Below are 21,826 nucleotides of genomic sequence, written 5' to 3' on the forward strand. Positions count from 1 at the left end.
GTTGTTTCCTACCTTCACCACCTGGGGGCGGCCCGTCAGGAAGTCCAGGACCCAGTTGCACAGGGCGGGGTTCAGACCCAGGGCCTCGAGCTTAATGATGAGCTTGGAGGGTACTATGGTGTTGAATGCTGAGCTATAGTCAATGAACAGCATTCTTACATAGGTATTCCTCTTGTCCAGATGGGATAGGGCAGTGTGCAGTGTGATGGCGATTGCATCATCTGTGGATCTATTGTGGCGGTAAGCAAATTGAAGTGGGTCTAGGATGACAGGTAAGGTAGAGGTGATATGATCCTTGACTCTCAAAGCACTTTATGATGACAGAGGTGACTTCTACAGGGCGATAGCCATTTAGTTCAGTTACCTTTGCTTTCTTGGGTACAGGAACAATGGTGGCCATCTTAAAGCATGTGGGAACAGCAGACTGGGAAAGGGAGAGATTGAATATGTCCATAAACACACCAGCCAGCTGGTCTGCGCATGCTCTGAGGACGCGGCTAGGGATGCTGTCTGGGCCGGCAGCCTTGCGGGGGTTAACATGCTTAAATGTCTTAATCACGTCGGCCATGGAGAAGGAGATGCCACAATCCTTGGTAGTGGGCCTCGTCAGTGGCACTGTCTTATCCTCAAAGCGGGCAAAGAAGGTGTTTAGCTTGTCTGGAAGCGAGACGTCGGTGTTGGCGATTGGTGAGTCCGTGATTGTCTGTAGACCCTGCCACATACGTCTCGTGTCTGAGCCGTCCGCCGACTCCACTTTGTCTCTATACTGATATTTTGCCAGTTTAATTGCCTTGCGGAGTGAGTAGCTACACTGTTTGTATTCTGCCATATTCCCAGTCACCTTGCCATGGTTGAATGAGGTGGTTCACGCTTTCAGATTTGCGTGAATGCCGCCATCTATCCACGGTTTCTGGTTAGGGTAGGTTTTAATAGTCACAGTGGGCACAGCATCACCTATACACTTCCTGATAAACTCAGTCACCGTTTTTTTTGTTTTTTTCCACTCTATACGTTTGATCTAAATTATTTTCAGAAGCTACCCAGAACATATCCCAGTCCACGTGATCAAAACAATCTTGAAGCGTGGATTCCGATTGGTCAGACCAGCGTTGAATAGTCCTTAGCAGGGGTACTTCCTGTTTGAGTTTCTGCCTATAGGAAGGGAAAAGCAAAATGGATCGTGGTCAGATTTGCCGAAAGGAGGCGGGGGAGGGCCTTATAACCATCCTGGAAGTTCGAATAGCAATGGTCGAGGATTTTAGCAGCGTGAGTACAACAGCCGATATGTTGATAGAACTTTGGCAGCCTAGTCCTTAAATTTGCTTTGTTAAAATCCCCGGCTACAATAAATGCAGCCTCAGGATATGTGGCTTCCAGTTTGCATAAGGTCCAGTGAAGTTCTTTGAGGGCCGTCGTGGTATCGGCTTGAGGGGGGATATACACGGCTGTGACTATAACCGAAGAAAATTATCTTGGGAGATAATACGGTCGGCATTTGATTGAGATATTCTAGGTCGGGTGAACAGAAGGACTCGAGTTCCTGTATGTTACTACAATTACACCATGAGTCGTTAATCATGAAACACACACCTCTGCCCTTCTGCTTCCCGGAGAGATATTTATTCCTGTCTGCACGATGAACTGAGAACCCAGCTAGCTGGACCGATTTTGACAGAATATCCCAAGAGAGCCATGTTTCCGTGAAACAGAGTATGTTACAGGCCTTGATGTCTCTCTGGAAAGAAATCCTTGCCCGTAGATCGTCGACCTTGTTAACCAAAGACTGAACATTAGCGAGTAGAATACTTGGAAGCGGTGGGTGGTGTGCGCGCATCCTAAGTCGAACCAGCAGGCCGCTCCGAGTGCCTCTCCTCCACTGGCGATGTTTTGGGTCAGCCGCTGGAATCAGTTCAGTTGCCCTGGGGAGAGCAAACAAAGGATCTGCTTCGGGAAAGTCGTATTCCTGGTCGTAATGCTGGTGAGTTACCGCAGCTCTGATATCCAATAGTTTTTCACGGCTGTATGTAATGATGCAAAACACTTTCTGAGCGAATAATGTAAAAAATAATACATAAAAAAACAAAATACTGCAAAGTTTCCTAAGAGCTAGTCGCGAGGCCGCCATCTTCGTCGGCGCCGGGATCGGCGTAGCCCAATTACAATGGTTTGTTGTCTTAACATCTGATCCAAAATGAAATTCCTTCACTTCCTCACCATAGCTCCTCAATGAAAATGTATTTAATGGAAACCCTAAATTGGCTTTGTACTATGTTATAAGTTACGTCTATAAATTCCAGTCCTTATGGGCAGTTTATTCCTTAAACCTTATCTCTATCACATGGTCCATAGCACCCACAGCACCAACTCCTAAAACTTCTATTTATCGTTTCCCACCCCTGACGTACGTCTACGTTTTGGTGAGCAAGTTAATATATAAATATTATTCCAATTATTACTTTATGAAATCTTTAGTAATCGCCTACACACACATAAAATTCCTCATATTTTCATATATTCACATAATCCATATAGATCGTTAGAACTCCTAGGTACTCACATCAAACAATCCCTTCGTATTTTTTACGATTCTCAATCAACACAAATCAACTTCTACAAACATACTCCCAGGGGAACCAAAATACAGACTGTAGTTTCCAGGACACTGCCCTGCCTGTCATGGGATCCTCCCAGTAAATACAGACTTTTCCACTACTCTCTAAAATAACCTCACGCTCTCCATACCACTCCTTGATATTCTATGACCTAATTCTGTTATATATTGAAACTTCTTATCCAAACTTATCAAATTATCATACCCATTTCTATAATTTATTAAGCACCCTTCAGATTAAAATTACTTTCTGTTCTTTGTTCATAAGATAGCCTATGTTGTTCCGTTCAATTACTTAACTTGGTTAGCTGACTTTTTCTCCTTATTAATTATATACTGTATCCAGGTCATCGTGCGCTCATTAAATCGCATGCTTTATACGCGTCTTTCATATAATCTAAATCCAATTTCGTGTTGCTTACGGCAATATTGTCAATGATATATTTTCACGCTATCTGTAATTTATCCCTTTTAAAAATACCTTCTTGAGGATACTCATTATCTGTCCATGCTGATACATCACTGAGATGTGGTTTCCCATAGAAAAATCTTAATTTACTTAACATCCATTCGCCCATTGTCTGATTTTCAATACTTTTAAAAGAGTCTTGTTTTAAATGCGGATTTGTCTGTAATAATTTTGTCATTTCCTTTCGCTCTCTTCGAGGTAAATTAAGCTCTGATTTATTCTTAATGGTGACTGTCTTGCCAGATACCAGTCTACTAAGTTGGCTATCCATTGCTTTTATTAGTTCATGCAATATTAGTAATCAAATACTTGAATCAAATCCCCAACCTGATCTTTATTAAAATGTATTTTGTCATTGGTGCCATGATTCAACATGCTTAATTGTATCTGCTCTGATTCTTTATGCAGTATGAGTTATTGTTTTCTCTCTTTCCTGACCATTTTGAGTAATTCACAAAGGACTAATTCTCTCATAGGGCTTTTACAAAGGACTCTAACCTTTAATAAATATTGTTGAGGACTTGAACCTCTTAACAAATCTAACACTTTTTGATGATTCTTACACACCACAGGACTCAAACCTCACAACCTCCATCTTTATAATCTCGTCTTGTTAAAGACTTGAACCTCAACAACTTTATAATGATTTTTCACATTGACTCAAAACTCTATCTTTATAATGTCGTACACATTAAAATACCCAACGCCCAATCTTGCTAAACCCACTCTCATTCTCCTCTGTTGTTTTTTTACTCATTACTCTGAACAAACCCTGTTTAGAATCATAGCACCATGTCATTGTCTAAATTGATTTTTCTCCTTACATCTGTTTACGTACTTGAACACCACTCATCTATTCCCCTCAAAGAAATCTTGAATTTTAAACGTTCGTTACAGCTCAGCTTTACCACAGATAAGCAGAATTTGACATAATCAAAAAAATGAAAGTCTGCTTACCTGTTAGTTCGGCTGTAAACTGCATCCTGTTCGTTTAGACGCCAATCTGTTATGACGAGTTTATCTGGTATCAAGTAATTAATGATGCAAGAAGATATTTAACAGTTGATGCAAAGTATTTAATTGATTACGGTACCGGGTTCGTATAACAAACGGCACATGCATTGCCTCCTGTCATCCGAACTCTGGACAAAGGACATCTCTCAGTTTATAGACTTCATGTTACAAGTTTCTTCAACAACATCTGGTAACCATCAGTGGGCACTCCCCACTCTGATGTTATTACCTTGTACCCCAAGTCAGTATATTACATCTATCAATCATTTTAAGATAAACCCTAGAAAGCTCCCTCAACATAATGGAATCCTTGGAATTCAGACCATATGGCACCACGTGGCACCAAGAGTTACCTATCTAACAGATTTAACTTTGTTCCCACAACACTATGACAAGACGTTATATCAAAATGTATTAACAATAAAAAACAGAAATACCTTATTTATGTAAGTATTTAGACTTGAGACTATGAGACTCGAAATTAAGCTCAGGTGCATCCTGTTTTTATTGATCATCCTTGAGATGTGTCCATCTGTGGTAAATATAATTGATTGGACATGATTTGAAAAGGCACACACCTGTCTATATAAGATCTCACAGTTGACAGTGCATGTCAGAGCCAAAACCAAGCCAATTGTCCGTAGAGCTCCGAGACAGGATTGTGTCGAGGCACAGATCTGGGGAAGGATATCAAAAAATGTCTGCAGCATTGAAGGTCCCCAAGAACACAGAAGGGCCTTGGTCAGGGAGGTGACCAAGAACCCAATGGTCACTCTGACAGAGCTCCAGAGTTCCTCTGTGGAGATGGGAGAACCTTCCAGAAGGACAACCATCTCTGCAGCACTCCACCAATAAGGCCTTTATGGTAGAGTGGCCAGATCGAAGCCACTCCTCAGCAAAAGGCACCTAAAGACTCTCAGACCATGAGGAGCAAGATTATATGGTCTGATGAAACCAAGATTCAACTCTTCGGCCTGAATGCCAAGAGTCACGTCTGGAGGAAACCTTGCACCATCCCTACGGTGAAGCATGGTGGTGGCAGCATCATGCTGTGAGGATGCTTTTCAGCAGCAGGGACTGGGAGACTAGTCAGAATCGAGGGAAAGATGAACGGAGTAAAGTACAGAGAGATCCTTGATGAAAACCTGCTCCAGAGTGCTCAGGACCTCAGACTGGGGCAAAGGTTCACCTTCCAACAGGACAACAACCCTAAGCACACAGCCAAGACAACGTAGGAGTGGCTTCGGGACAAGTCTATGAATGTCCTTGAGTGGCCCAGCCAGAGGCCGGACTTGAACCGGATCGAACATCTCTGGAGAGACCTGAAAACTGGATAATGTCGCCGGAGGGGATGGCTGACGTTTTACGTAATCCTAACCAACTGTGCTATTTTGTGTTTTTTCCCCGCATTGTTTGTAACTGATTTTGTATGTAATGTTGCTGCTCCCGTCTCTTATGACCGAAAAGAGCTTCTGGATATCAGAACAGCGATTACTCACCTCGAACTGGACAAAGATTTTCTATTTAATGAGTCCGACGCAAAGGATATACTGCTTCTCTGAGACCAGGCCCAAATCCCTGTCATTCGCGTGAAGAAAAGACTGACATACAGGGGGCGGAGATCGGCGTGCCTTGTGAGAATTCATTGGCGAGTGGGTAACCCGCCTCTACCATCTGCTCTATTGGCCAATGTGCAATCACTGGAGAATAAATAGGATGATCTCCGTTCGATACTATCCTACCAACTGGACATTAAAAACTGTAATATCTTATGTTTCACCAGGTCATGTCTGAACGACGACACAGATAATATACAGTTGGCTGGGTTTTCTGTGCGTCGGCAGGACAAAACAGCTACGTCTGGTAAAATGAGGGGTGGGGGGTGTGTCTATTTGTAAATAACAGCTGGTCCGCGATGTCTAATATTGAGGAAGTCTCGAGGTATTGCTCGCCTCAGGTAGAGTACCTCATGATAAGCTGTAGCCCACACTATCTACCACCACAAACCGATGCTGGCACTAAGACTGCACTCAACGAGCTGTATAAGGCCATAAGCAAACAAGAAAATGCTCATCCAGAAGTGGCACTCCTAGTGGCCGGGGACTTTAATTCAGGCAAACTTAAATCCATTTTACCTAATTTCTACCAAGCAGCATGTCACATGTGCAACCAGAGGAAAAAAAACTCTAGATCACCTTTACTCCACACACAGAGACACATACAAAGCTCTCCCTCGCCCTCCATTTTGCAAATCTGACCATAATTCTATCCTCCTGATTCCTGCTTACAAGCAAAAACTAAAGCAGGAATTACCAGTGACTCGCTCAATACGGAAGTGGTCAGATGATGCGGATGCTACGCTACAGGACTGTTTTGCTAGCACAGACTGGAATATGTTCCAATGGCCGGGGACTTTAATGCAATCATTGAGGAGTATACCACCTCAGTCACCGGCTTCATCAATATGTGCATTGACGACGTCGTCCCCACAGTGACCGTACGTACATATCCCAACCAGAAGCCATGGATTACAGGCAACATACGCACCGAGCTAAAGGCTAGAGCTGCCGCTTTCAAGAAGCGGGACACTAATCCAGATATTATAAGAAATCCCGCTATGCCCTCAGACGAACCATCAAACAGGCAAAGCGTCAATACAGGACGAAAATTGAATCCTACTACACCTGCTCTGACGCTCGTCGGATGTGGCAGTGCTTGCAAACTATTACGGACTACAAAGGGAAACCCAGCCGTGAGCTGCCCAGTGACGCGAGCCTACCAGACGAGCTAAATGCCTTTTATGCTAGCTTCGAGGTAAGCAATACATGCATGAGAGCACCAGCTGTTCCAGATGACTGTGTGATCATGCTCTCAGCAGCCGAAGTGAGCAAGACCTTTAAACAGGTCAACGGATTACCAGGACGTGTACTCAGAGCATGTGCGGACCAACTGGCAAGTGTCTTCACTGACATTTTCAACCTCTCCCTGACCTAGTCTGTAATACCTACATGTTTCAAGCAGACCACCATAGTCCCTCTGCCCAAGAAAGCGAAGGTAACCTGCCTAAATGACTACCATAGCACTCGGTAGCCATGAAGTGCTTTGAAAGGCTGGTCATGGCTCACATCAACACTCCAACACCATCATTAAGTTTGCTGATGACACAGAAGTGGTAGGCCTGATCACCGACAATGATGAGACAGCCTATAGGGAGGAGGTCAGAGACCTGGCAGTGTGGTGCCAGGACAAGAACCTCTCCCTCAACGTGAGCAAGATAAAGGAGCTCATCGTGGACTACAGGAAAAGGAGGAACGAACACGCCCCCATTTCACATCGATGGGGCTATAGTGGAGCGGGTCGAGAGTTTCAAGTTCCTTGGTGTCGACATCACCTACAAACTATCATGGTCCAAACACACCAAGATGGTTGTGAAGAGGGCACGACAACACCTTTTCCCCTCTGGAGACTGAAAAGACTTGGCATGGGTCCAGCTGCACCATCGAGAGCATCCTGACGGCCTGCATCACTGCCTGGTATGACAACTGCTCGGCATCCGACCGTAAGGCGCTACAGAGGGTAGTGCGTACGGCCCAGTACATCACTGGGGCCAAGCTTCCTGCTATCCAGGACCTATATCCTAGGCAGAGGAAGGCCCAAAAATTGTCAAAGACCCCAGTCACCCAAGTCAGACTGTTCTCTCTGCTACCGCACGGCAAGCGGTACCGGAGCGCCAAGTCTAGGTCCAAAAGGCTCCTTAACAGCTTCTACCCCCAAGCCATAAGACTGCTGAGCAATTAATAAAATGGCCACCTGACTATTTACATTGACACCCCCCCTCCCCCTTTGTTTTTACACTGCTGCTGCTCGCTGTTTATTATCAATGCATAGTCACTTTACCCCTACCTACATGTACCCCTGCACATTTCCTCGGTATATAGCCTCGTTATTGTTATTTTATTGTGTTACTTTTAATTAAATGTTTTACTTTAGTTTATTTAGTAAATATTTTCTTAACTCTATTTCTTGAACTACATTGTTGGTTAAGGGCTTGTAAGTAAGCACCTGTTGTATTCGGCTCATGTGACAAATACAATTTGATTTGATTTGAAATAGCTGTGCAGCGACGCACCCCATCTAACCTGACAGATCTTGAGATGATCTGCAGAGAAGAATGGGAGAAACTCCCCAAATACCAGTGTGCCAAGCTTGTAGCATCATAGCCAAGAAGACTCAAAGCTGTAATCGCTGCCAAAGGTGCTTCAACAAAGTACTGAGTAAAGGGTCTGAATACTTCTGTAAATGTGATATTTCCGTTTATTTTTATTTTATACATTTGCTAACATTTCTAAAAACGTGTTTTTGCTTGGTCATTATGGGGTATTGACTGTAATGCAACAAAATGTGGAAAAGGTCAAGGGGTCTGAATATTTCCGAATGCACTGTGTATATATATATATATATATATACTTCCAGTCAAAAGTTTGGACACACCTACTCATTCAAGGGTTTTTCTTTATTTTACTATTTTTTACATTGTGGAATAATAGTGAAGACATCAAAACTATGAAATAACACATATGGAATCATATAGTAAAACAAAAAGTGTTAAACAAATCAAAATCTATTTTATATTTGAGATTCTTCAAATAGCCACCCTTTGCCTTGATGACAGCTTTGCACACTCTTGGCATTCTCTCAACCAGCTTCATGAGGTAGTCACCTGGAATGCATTTCAATTAACAGGTGTGCCTTCTTAAAAGTTAATTTGTGGAATTTAATTCCTTCTTAATGCGTTTGAGCCAATCAGTTGTGTTGTGACAAGGTAGGTGGGGGGGGTAGCAAAGAGAAACAACAGTCGATCATTACTTTAAGACATGAAGGTCAGTCAATACAGAACATTTCAAAAACGTTTAAAGTTTCTTCAAGTGCAGTCGCAAAAACTGAAACTGGCTCTCATGAGGACCGCCACAGCAATGGAAGACCCAGAGTTACCTCTGCTGCAGAGGATAAGTTCATTAGAGTTACCAGCCTCAGAAATTGCAGCCCAAATAAATGCTTCACAGACTTCAAGTCACAGACACATCTCGACATCAACTGTTCAGAGGGGACTGTGTGAATCAGGCCTTCATGGTCGAATTGCTGCAAAGAAACCACTACTAAAGGACACCAATAAGAAGAAGAGACCTGTTTGATCCAAGAAACATGAGCAATGGACATTAGACCGATGGAAATTTGTCCTTTGGTCTGGAGTCCAAATTGGAGATTTTTGGTTCCAACCACAGTGTCTTTATGAGACGTGGTGTGGGTGAATGGATGATCTCCGCATGTGTGGTTCCCACCGTAAAGCATGGAGAAGGAGGTGTTATGGTGTGGGGGTGCTTTGCTGGTGACACTGTCTGTCATTTATTTACAATTAACCAGCATGATTACCACAGCATTCTGCAGTGATACGCCATCCCATCTGGTTTGGGCTTGGTGGGACTATCATTTGTTTTTCAACAGGACAATGACCCAACACACCTCCAGGCTGTGTAAGGGTTATTTTACAAAGAAGGAGAGTGATGGAGTGCTGCATCAGATGACCTGGCCTCCACAATCCCCTGACCTCAACCCAATTGAGATGGCTTGGGATGAGTCGGACGGCAGAGTGAAGGAAAAGCAGCTAACAAGTGCTCATTATATGTGGGAACTCCTTCAAGACTGTTGGAAAAGCATTCCAGATGAACCTGGTTGAGAGAATGTCAAGAGTGTGCAAAGCTGTCATCATGTAGTGTGTGTTGTCATCATGTATTTGCAGTGCTTTCAAAGGAGTCTTTGCATTACATTTTGAACTGGAACTGAAAAGCCTTCATACTCTGATATTTCTGATATCATTGCTTTGTACTGTTGGCTGGGCCCTATAGCGACTATAGCCTGACGGTTTATTATTGTGCTGTGGTGGTTGAGTTGTTGATCGTATCAATGCTCTCCTGTCACCACATCAAACCCCCCTACATTACCATGGATGGCATGTCACAGAAACACAATGTGGATTTAGAGAAGTTCGGAGAAGAATCACAGCATCTTGTCCTCAGGTGCTGCAATCCAAGATTTGTCTCCCACTATGCTACGCTACTTAATTGAGCGCTGACGAACTCTGACCCCGGGCTTCCAGCTTCAACACTGAGTCATTCATTCTGCCTTTGTGCTCTGATGATGTCGGCTGTGTCCCAAATGGCACCCTATTCTCTATGTAGTGCACTGCTTTTGACCTGGGCCCGTGGGACCTAGCTTCCCATGCTAGGGAAACTGGATGTGCATTGACAGTGCAACAACATTGAGTCAATATGGTCGCAGTCTGCCCCAGCCAGCCAACAGGGTCGTGTTTATTAGGGCATGCGACAGAAGTCGCTTTGCAACGGAAAATTTAAGTACAGTATTTCACAAAAGTGAGTACACCCCTCACATTTTTGTAAATATTTGAGTATATCTTTTCATGTGACAACACTGAAGAAATGACACTTTGCTACAATGTAAAGTAGTGAGTGTACAGCTTGTATAACAGTGTAAATTTGCTGTCCCCTCAAAATAACACAACACACAGCCATTAATGTCTAAACCGCTGGCAACAAAAGTGAGTACACCCCTAAGTGAAAATGTCAAAATTGGGCCCAAAGTGTCAATATTTTGTGTGGCCGCCATCATTTTCCAGCACTGCCTTAACCCTCTTGGGCATGGAGTTCATCAGAGCTTCACAGGTTGCCACTGGAGTCCTCTTCCACTCCTCCATGATGACATCACAGAGCTGGTGGACATTAGAGACCTTGCACTCCTCCACCTTCCATTTGAGGATGCCCCACAGATGCTCAATAGGGTTTAGGTCTGGAGACATGCTTGGCCAGTCCATCACCTTTACCCTCAGCTTCTTTAGCAAGGCAGTGGTCGTCTTGGAGGTGTGCTTGGGGTCGTTATCATGTTGGAATACTGCCCTGCGGCCCAGTCTCCGAAGGGAGGGGATCATGCTCTGCTTCAGTATGTCACAGTAAATGGTGGCATTCATGGTTCCCTCAATGAACTGTAGCTCTCCAGTGCCGGCAGCACTCATGCAGCCCCATACTGTGACACTCCCACCACCATGCATGACTGTAGGCAAGACACACTTGTCTTTGTACTCCTCACCTGGTTGCCGCCACACACGCTTGACACCATCTGAACCAAATAAGTTTATCTTGGTCTCATCAGACCACAGGACATGGTTCCAGTAATCCATGTCCTTAGTATGCTTGTCTTCAGCAAACTGTTTGCGGGCTTTCTTGTGCATCATCTTTAGAAGAGGCTTCCTTCTGGGACGACAGCCATGCAGACCAATTTGATGCAGTGTGCGGCATATGGTCTGAGCACTGACAGGCTGACCCCCCACCCCTCCAACCTCTGCAGCAATGCTGGCAGCACTCATACGTCTATTTCCCAAAGACAACCTCTGGATATGACGCTGAGCACGTGCACTCAACTTCTTTGGTCGACCATGGCGAGGCCTGTTCTGAGTGGAACCTGTCCTGTTAAACCGCTGTATGGTCTTGGCCACCATGCTGCAGCTCAGTTTCAGGGTCTTGGCAATCTTCTTATAGCCCAGGCCATCTTTATGTAGAGCAACAATTCTTTTTTTCAGATCCTAAGAGAGTTCTTTGCCATGAGGTGCCATGTTGAACTTCCAGTGACCAGTATGAGGGAGTGTGAGTGCGATGACACCAAATTTAACACACCTGCTCCCCATTCACATCTGAGACCTTGTAACACTAACGAGTCACATGACACCGGGAAGAGAAAATGGCTAACTGGGCCCAATTTTGACATTTTCACTTAGGGGTGTACTCACTTTTGTTGCCAGCGGTTTAGACATTAATGGCTGTGTGTTGAGTTATTTTGAGGGGACAGCAAATTTACACTGTTATACAAGCTGTACACTCACTAATTTACATTGTAGCAAAGTGTCATTTATTCAGTGTTGTGAGGGGTGTACTCACTTTTGTGAGATACTGTAGATGTTTCTTATTGGACAAGTCCACATAGTTCCTCGCTTTCTTTCGTTTGGGGCCCGATTCAGACGCCTTTCCTACGCACGCCTTTCCTACCCACTTCTCAGTAGTTGGTATTCAGACTTACCTTATGCAACTGCGTAACGTGCTTTGCAGATGTGTTTCCCTTACACGTGTGGAATATATTTAATTAAACCGCTAAAAACCCTCCAACTTGCTGGCCAACAGATTGTCTCGTGGAGTTTGCATTCAATAGGGTTTTCAGTACATTTACTGTGTCTTAAGCCATCCCTTTAAATATGGTGTTAGAATTTAATTCGAATTTTGTTGACAAACTCACTAGAATACATCGAGAGAATGGGTTCAGAATATAGGGGTCAATGAAATAAATCCATCTAAATATATGCATATTCGTCTCCGTAACTGGTAGATTTTAAAATATGCTGGTCTTGTAGATTATTTAGGCAAATTGTAGGGTTAGGTAAGTATGTATGAATCATAAAAACAGGGTTGTAGAGCCTTAACGCACAAAATATATTGATGAATACAAAATACAGTGGTTTGAGTCATCCTAAAAGTTGCCATATTCAAGTTCAATGCATAAAATATTGGAAGGTGGAAAAAAGTGTACAATAGGGGTTGAACAATAGTCCTATAAATCTACCTTAATCCTCACTAATCATGGAACTGTATGGCAACGGTCCAGTCATTGTGAACTGTGCACTAAGCTCCAGGTTTAAACTGCTACTTGTGGTCTGAGTTCCATAATGATTCAAATAGGTTACATGTCCCAAATTATTGCACAACTTTAGCCTAATATGATCCACTATTGCTAGCAACCCTCGGGAACAACTACACGGATGAGGAAAAAAAGGTAAATGGATTGGAATGGAATGGAATTATGCAAAATGTAGGCTACAAATTGAAGGAAACTAACATTAAAGTGACAGTTATAAATGTATATGGGTATTACTGACAGTGGGTCCTGATAGTGTCTAATATTTAACGTGATACAAATTGTAGAATAAAACTGAGAAAAGCCCGGGTCTCCAAATTTCATCCCTGCAAATTATGAGGGCATACAATTAAAATTCAGAATAACGGCACAGCTATTTATATCCTACTTCACTGTGGAAAAGGGGCCGCAATACATGTCATGTTGATATGATTTTCAGTTTGCTTCCATATGACTGTTTTCACATTTGTCTCCAGGGATCATAAGGAAAAATCTTCTAAAACAAATGCTATGTGTATTTACAATCCACTTCTCCAAACATATTACTCATTTACCTAGCTCTTATCAATAGCTCTTATGAATTTATAAATTACAGTGCATAGAGATTTTATCTGAAAAAATAATGTAGATGCTTTTTCCACGTGGAACCGGCAGGTTCGATCAACCTTATTCATGGTTTCATCGCGCGTAAAGGTGGTGGATTTAAGTCAAGGTCAGAATACGGTGTATCTGTAGACACACCTGCGCCACACCTTAATTTCTTTGATCTCCACCCCAAACGAATGGGGGATGAATAGCATGTTATTCTCATGCTTAAATTCAAGGTCAGAATACGTGTAGAGAGAAAAGTGCATAAAAAGGGAATTACATCCCATTTACACGCTGTGATACCAGGCTGGGAATTACATTTACATTTAAGTCATTTAGTAGACGCTCTTATCCAGAGCGACTTACAAATTGGTGCATTCAACTTAGGATAGCCAGTGGGACAACCACATCGTGATGGAGCCCGAAAGTATGCTCTCGATGGTGCTTCTGTAGAACACTGTGAGGGCCCACGGGAATAGGCTTAATTTCTTCCGCATCCTGAGGTTGTCGTGCCTTCTTCACCACTGTGTCCATGTGGTTAGACCATTTCAGCTTCTCTGAGATGTGTATGCAGAGGAATTTGAAGTTATATACCGTCTTCACGGCGGCCTCGTTGATGAGGATGGGGGCATGTCCAGCCTGGTTCCTCCTGAAGTCCACAATTAGATCCTTTGTTTTGCTAACGTTGCGGGATAAGTTGTTTACTTGGCACCACGCCGTCAGAGTGCCTACGTCCTCCCTGTGGGCTGTCTCGTCGTTGTTGGTAATCAGGCCTATTACTGTTGTGTCATCAGCGAATTTGATGATGGAGTTGGACCTGTGTGAGTCCACGCAGTCGTGGGTATACAGGGAATACAGAAGGGGACTGAGGACGCACCCTTGTGGGGTCCCCGTGTTTAGAATCAGTGTTGTGGAGGTAATGTTGCCTACATTCACCACCTGGGGGCGGCCTGTCAGGAAGTCGAGGTCCCAGTTGCATAGGGAGGAGTTCAGACCCAGGGCTGTGAGCTTTGTAATGAGCTTATAGGGCACTATGGTATTGAAGGCCGAGCTGTAGTCGATGAACAGCATCCTCAAATATGCATTCCCTTTGTCCAGGTGGGTAAGGGCCGTGTGCAGTGCAATGGCAATTGCGTCGTCCGTGGATCTGTCAGAGAGGTAGGCGAATTGGAGAGGGTCGAGTGTGTCGGGAGGGAGGAAGTTATATGGTCTTTGACTAGGCTCTCAAAGCACTTCATGATGACGGAAGTGAGTTCTACTGGGTGGTAGTCATTCAGTTCAGTTACTTTCCCTTTGTTGGGCCCAGGGATGATAGTGGAAATCATGAAGCAGGCAGATATAGCGGCCTGAGCTAGGGAGAGATTGAAAATGTCAGAGAACACAAAAGCCAGCTTGTCTACACATGCTCTGAGGGCACAGCTAGGGATGCTGTCTGGGCCAGCAGCCTTGCGAGGGTTAGCACATTTGAATAACTTACATACGTCCTCAGTGACCGCGATGTGGCTGGCTTTCTTTTTGTAATCCGTGTTCGTTAGGAGCCCCGGCCACATACGCCTTGTGTCCGTCCTGCTGAATTGCTCCTCCACTTTGTCCCTGTACTTGTGTTTCGCCATCATCGATCTGCGTAGGTCGTATTTGTACTGTTTAACCAAACTATTGTCCCCGGCCACCTTGCCCTGTTTATAAGCAGCATCTCTCTCTTTCAGTTTTCTTACAAGGCTGCTATCAATCCACGTTTCTTGATTCAGGAGCGTTTTGAAAGACACTATCAGTATCACATCTATGCATTTTTTTATGAATCCGGTGACTGAGTTGGCATATCATTTTTTATATTTTCTACATTGTAGAATAATGGTGAAGACATCAAAACTATGAAATAACACATATGGAATCATGTAGTAACCAAAAAAGTGTTAAACAAATCCAAATATATTTTATATTTTAGATTCTTCAAAGTAGCCACCCTTTGCCTTGATGACAGCTTTGCAAACTCTTGGCATTCTCTCAACCAGCTTCACCTGGAATGCTTTTCCAATGGTCTTGAAGGAGTTCCCACATATGCTGAGCACTTGTTGGCTGCTTTTCCTTCACTCTGTGGTCCTACTCATCCCAAACCATCTCAATTGGGTTGAGGTCAGGTGATTGTGGAGGCCAGGTCATCTGATGCAGCACTCCATCACTCTCCTTCTTGGGCAAATAGCCCTTACACAGCCTGGAGATGTGTTGGGTCATTGTCCTGTTGAAAAACAAATGATAGTCCCGCTAAGCGCAAACCAGATGGGATTGCATATCGCTGCAGAATGTTGTGGCAGTCATGCTGTGGTCCTCTGTAGCTCAGCTGGTAGAGCACGGCGCTTGTAACGCCAAGGTAGTGGGTTCGATCCCCGGGACCACCCATACACAAAAAAAAATGTATGCACGCATGACTGTAAGTCGCTTTGGATAAAAGCGTCTGCTAAATGGCATATTATATTATTATTATATGCTGGTTAAGTGTTCCCTGAATTCTAAATAAATCACAGACAGTGTCACCAGCAAAGCACCCCCACACCATCACACCTCCTCCTCCAAGCTTCACGGTGGGCACCACACATGCAGAGATCAAGCGATCACCTACTCTGCGTCTCACAAAGACACAGCGGTTGGAACCAAAAATCTCAAATTTGGACTCATCAGACCAAAGAACAGATTTCCACCGGTCTAATGTCTATTGCTCGTGTTTTTTGGCCCAAGCAAGTCTCTTCTTATTATTAGTGTCCTTTAGTAGTGGTTTCTTTGCAGCAATTCGACCATGAAGGCCTGATTCACGCAGTCTCCTCTGAACAGTTGATATTGAGATGTGTCTGTTACTTGAACTCTATGAAGCAATTATTTGGGCTTCAATCTGAGGCTGGTAACTCTAATGAACTTATCCTCTGCAGCAGAGGTAACTCTGGGTCTTCCATTCCTGTGGCGGCCCTCACGAGAGCAAGTTTCATCATAGCACTTGATGGTTTAAGACCTTCATGTCTTAAAGTAATGATGGACTGTCATTTCTCTTTGCTTATTTGAGCTGTGCTTGCCATAATATGGACTTGGTCTTTTACCAAATAGTGCTATCTTCTGTATACCAACCCTACCTTGTCACAACACAACTGATTGGCTCAAACTCATTAAGAAGGAAAGAAATTCCACAAATTAAGTTTTAACAAGGCACACCTGTTAATTGAAATGCATTCCAGGTGACTACCTCATGAAGCTGGTTGAGAGAATGCCAAGAGTGTGCATAGCTGTCATCAAGGCGAAGGGTGGCTACTTTGAAGAATCTCAAATATAAAATAGATTTGGATTTGTTTAACACTTTTTTGGTTACTACATGATTCTATATGTGTTATTTCATAGTTTTGATGTCTTTACTATTATTCTACAATGTAGGATCAAATGCCATCAAAGACTCTAAGTACCACAAGTGAATATATCCTCAAGGTCAATATCATGATTTGTGTCTATTGCCTGACTGTAACTACTGTTTCTTTCCCCCTCCAGCCATATGACTGTGCGAAAGGGAAACAAGCGCCTGACCATCTCCATCCAGGAACACATGGCCATTAACGTCTGTCCCGGCCCAATCCGCCCCATACGACAGATCTCTGCCTACTTTCCCCGCCTCTCGCCAACTTCCTCCGTCTCTGAGTTGAATCCAGCCAATCTGGCTGGGTTTCCCTCCACACTCAGCCCCGGCAGCGGAGGAGGGGCAGTAGGGGGAGGAGGAGTGGGCGGCGGTGGCCAGTTGTCCCCATTGTTGGTGGGGGCGACGGGGGATGGTGGAGGGGGCACGTTGTCGGCCATGAGTAGCATGGACACATCAATCGAGATCGACAGCTGCGACAGCGATGACAGTAGTGAGTGGAATGGTTATGGAGTGGAGTATCAGAGTGGAGCAACAGGATAGAGTAATGGGGTAGACTAACAGGGTGACGTAACAGAGGGGAGTAACAGAGGGGAGTAATGGAGGGGAGTAATAGGGTAAAGTAACAGAGTGGAATAACGGGGTGAAGTCACAGGGTGGAGTAACAGGTTAGAGTAACATGGTTGAGTAACAGAGTAGAGTAACAGGGTGGTGTAACAGAGTGGAATAAATGGGTGGAGTAACAAAGTGTAGTAACAGGATGGAGTAACAGGGCGAAATTACAGAGTGGAGTAACAGAGTGAAGTAACAGAGTGGAGTAACAGAGTGAAGTGACAGAGTAGAGTAACAAGGGTGGAGTAACATGGTGGTGTAATGGAGTAACAAGGGTTAAGTATCAGGGTGAAGTAAAAAAGTGGAGTAATGTGGTTGAGTAACGGAGTGAAGTAATGGGGTGGAGACCAGAACCATAACATAGATTTGTGGGATAAAGGAATCATACATTAACATCTTATTTCTGTTACGGTCTTTCAGCCGCCTTGGGGACATTGGAGTTTGACCTGCTGTATGAGCGAGCCACCAGCTCCTTACACTGCACCATAATCAAAGCCAAGGTAGCTACACTCAAACCCCCAGCCTCAGAGAAACTGTTCTCTCCAAGCATCTCTCTCTATCCTCCACCTGCCATCCTCTTTTGTACCCTCCAGCCCGGAGCTCCCTTTCTACCACCCAACCCACCTCTTGTTTCAAAACACAACCCACCACCCCTCTCTCTCCACAGTATACCTGTCCAGTGTTGGGCGGATTACTTGAAAAATGTAATCTGTTACTGATACCAGTTACATGACAATAAAGTAATCAGTAATATAATCCTTTGGATTACTCAAAATTAGTAAAGTAATCTGATTACTTTTGGATTACTTTCACTTCTAACACCCCAACATATTTCAAAATGTTTTAGAAACGTGCACCTAATATAGCATTATTTAATTTAGTAACATGACTATTTCCAAATTGGGGACTAGTGTGAGAGCATAAAGATCCTATAATGTTCTATATTATATGTGTGAGAGCATAGTCACAGGGCTCCATAATAACGTTTTCAGTTGGGGCACCAGCCAATGATTTGGTCGCACCAAAATCTTGTTTCAGGGTCATGCAATAGAACGAATGAATAGCCTAATCATCTTAAAGGTCCAATGCAGACATTTTTATCTCAATGTCAAATCATTTCTGGGTAACAATCAAGTACCTTACTGTGATTGTTTTAAATTAAAATGGTAAAAAAGAAACAAAAATAGCTTCTTACCAAAGAGCAATTTATCAAGCAAGAATTTAGCTAGGACTGTCTGGGAGTGTATGAGTGGGGAGGGGAAAACTGAAAACTAGCTGTTATTGGCAGAGAGGTTTGGAACTCTCTTTCTTATTGGTCTATTAACTAATTTACCGCCTGGTGATGTCACCAGGCCTGCCAAAACTAAAAAACTAAAAACTTTCAGGCGGTCTGTTCAAAGGGCTCGTTCACTAAAAACACATAATCATTTTCACAATTTCACAGTATTATTCCAACCTCATAGTGTAGAAATATATATAAAACACAGGAAAATCACGTTTTTGAATGCACTGAGCCTTTAATCTAACATGTGCAAGCAGGAATGCATGATTCCAGATATTTTTATGTGAAACCTAAAACAGTGATTGTCATGAATGTTGGGTTTGACAATATTAGGCAATTGGTGCTATTATTTTACTATCAAAACAGGTTTCCAGACTTGTCTTATTTTTTTGTTCACTAGAGTAGTGTCTACATCTTTTTGGACTCTAATATTCCATTGGTTAATTCATTTGGGGGCTAATTCAGTACCCGAGGTAGTGGTTAGTTAGATAATATAACCTAGCCCAGCTTTTTCCAAACCTGGGCCTGAAGACCCCCAAGGGGTGCACATTTTGGCTTTTGCCCTAGCACTACACAGCTGATAAAAATAATCAAAGCTTTATGATGAGTTTATTATTTGGTTTAGCTGTGTAGAGCTAGGGCCAAAACCAAAATTTACATATTTGGGGTCCCCAGGACATAGTTTGGGATACGCTAGCCTATTTAGGCTACTGATAGTTAGCCGTGTAATTGATATCAGTCAATTTAATGAATAGGCCTATGCACTCACTCACCTTGAATGGCTGACGTGAGTACCCTTTGGTCAATATTAAGAGTTGATAAAAAAAATACAGACCAAAAGAAAGCTGGGACCCTCTTCTCTTTTACAGTAACAACAGTGGTTGTTTTCAAGACAGTGTTTTTCTTGCGATTGCATTTATATTTGTATTTCTTTATTGCACAACCAGAACCAAAAAAGATATCCCGCAACGGAGCACACAAAGGAGAGAGAGAGAGAGAGAGAGTGAAAGTGCACCGCTACAAAGCAGTCTGATTGACTAGAAGGCCAGGTGTAAATGTTTTGGAAGCCTTGCCTATTCATTCAACCAGTTTGAATACAAAATAATCCGTCCACCCTTGATGCGCAATCAGCAGAACACAATAATATTTGAGAGCATGTGAGAATCTTGAGGGTGCACTAAATGACAGCAATGCTGACAAAGTTTTATCAATTTTCCCTCTTGATATTCAGTAATCCCAAAAGTAATCAGCTGTTTTTAAGAATGTAACTGTAATCCAATTTTTTTGTAATCCAGGTTGATTACAGTTACTTCAAATTTGTAATCGGATTACGCAATCCCTGTTACAAGTAATCCTGTACTACCCAACCCTGCACCTGTGTAGACTCCCCTCCTCCTCTACCATTATTATCCCCTGCTGTAGTAAGATTGATTTTTTATGAGGTTTTATAATAAATCGTTCATATGCCCACCCGCGTAGGGCTTTGACTGTGCACTATCGATGTTGTCAGTTGGCGTGATATTCTCTCTCTCCTCCCAACCCCATGCTCTATCCCCCTCTCTTTCTCGCTCGAATTATCCTCTTTTTTTCTTTCCTCATCCCCCTCTACCTCCAAGGGTCTGAAGCCAATGGATTTCAATGGCCTGGCCGATCCTTACGTCAAGCTGCACCTGCTCCCAGGAGCCTGCAAGGTCCACTTCTATTATTAGCACACATTACATACAGTATATTAATATAGCCTTATCATCAGAAGTCACATTTATTTAGCATCTATTAACAGTTTGTTACACATAATCGTTGTTGGAATAGGGAAATCCCTTGCCATTTAGTATTGACAAGGTTATCCTGTACCATGAAATGTTTCCCAAATAGGTTGGTACTTTGCCCCTTAGGGCCACTGTAGGTTGGTATGGGTTGCTGTTACTGTTTTAACCCTGCTTTGTTGTGATCTTCAACACTCCCAGGCGAACAAACTGAAGACCAAGATTGTGCACAACACCCTGAACCCTGTGTGGAATGAAAGACTCACCTACCTGGGCATCACAGAGGAGGACATGTACAGGAAGACACTCAGGTAAGTGTTATACTCGGGCAGGGGTGAAAGTAGATGTAATTTATTTCCGGTATGTGACCTCCTATGTGTGCACGCGCTTGCGCATGTACCACATTTTTTTAGGGGCCTAATCATAGAATTACATATAGAATCAATGCATTCAGTTGTCCAACTGACTAGGCATCCCCTTTCCCTTTCCCTATTAATTCAATAGGATCTCTGTGGGCCTAGTCGTAAAGATTTGTCATCTCACTTAAAAATGGTTTTACCTTTTTATTGTGGCATAAACACAACCAGTCATGATGTTTTCATCTGATTGTCCAACAATCACTTCAAAGGGCTCCTTTACTAGGCTACCCACGCACATTCATCCACTCGCAACATATTTCCAGCCTCCAAAACAGTGGTGAATGGAAAGAGACATCTGATGCTGCTGGAGGACGGTCATGACCTGGCATATGACATTTGAATTCAATTGGCCCAAAAGCATTGGATGTAGAAACTAAGTGCCTTGTTAGAATTAATTCTGAAAAGAATATCGCACATTATTTTAGATTGACTAGATACTTGAAACTGTCTGTGTCTGCCTACCTACCTGTCTGTCTGTGAGTGTATATGTCTGTCTGTCTGAGTGGCGCAGTGGTCTAAGGTGGCGCAGTGGTCTGAGTGGCGCACTCAGTCTCCTGAGTGGCGCAGTGGTCTAAGGCACTGCATCGCAGTGCTAACTGTGCCACTAGAGATCCTGGTTCAAATCCAGGCTCTGTCGCAGCCGGCCACGACCGGGAGACTCATGGGCGGCGCACAATTGGCCCAGCGTCGTCCAGGGTAGGGGAGGGAATGGCCGGCAGGGATGTAGCTCAGTTGATAGAGCATGGCGTTTGCAACGCCAGGGTTGTGGGTTCGATTCCCACAGGGGGGCAGTATAAAACAAATATATATATGTGGTCCTCTGTAGCTCAGCTGGTAGAGCACGGCGCTTGTAACGCCAAGGTAGTGGGTTCGATCCCCGGGACCACCCATACACAAAAAAATTTATGCACGCATGACTGTAAGTCGCT

The 21,826-nt window shown here is 43.6% G+C and overlaps 1 protein-coding gene across 2 annotated transcripts in view; it reads left to right on the plus strand.

Annotated features, from left to right (window-relative positions):
• The window catches only part of LOC121572485 (double C2-like domain-containing protein alpha), a 104,008-nt gene that overhangs the window by 28,001 nt on the left and 54,181 nt on the right, over positions 1-21,826 (plus strand). For both annotated transcript variants that reach the window (XM_041884556.1, XM_041884562.1), the window contains exons 2-5: positions 16,959-17,314; positions 17,854-17,933; positions 20,332-20,406; positions 20,680-20,789. In XM_041884556.1, the coding sequence (XP_041740490.1) occupies positions 16,963-17,314; positions 17,854-17,933; positions 20,332-20,406; positions 20,680-20,789 (617 nt within the window). In that variant the 5' untranslated portion in view covers positions 16,959-16,962. The remainder of the gene's footprint in view (positions 1-16,958; positions 17,315-17,853; positions 17,934-20,331; positions 20,407-20,679; positions 20,790-21,826) is intronic.

Source organism: Coregonus clupeaformis, chromosome 1 (assembly GCF_020615455.1).
Source record: "Coregonus clupeaformis isolate EN_2021a chromosome 1, ASM2061545v1, whole genome shotgun sequence".
In the NCBI taxonomy this organism is placed as follows: domain Eukaryota; kingdom Metazoa; phylum Chordata; class Actinopteri; order Salmoniformes; family Salmonidae; genus Coregonus; species Coregonus clupeaformis.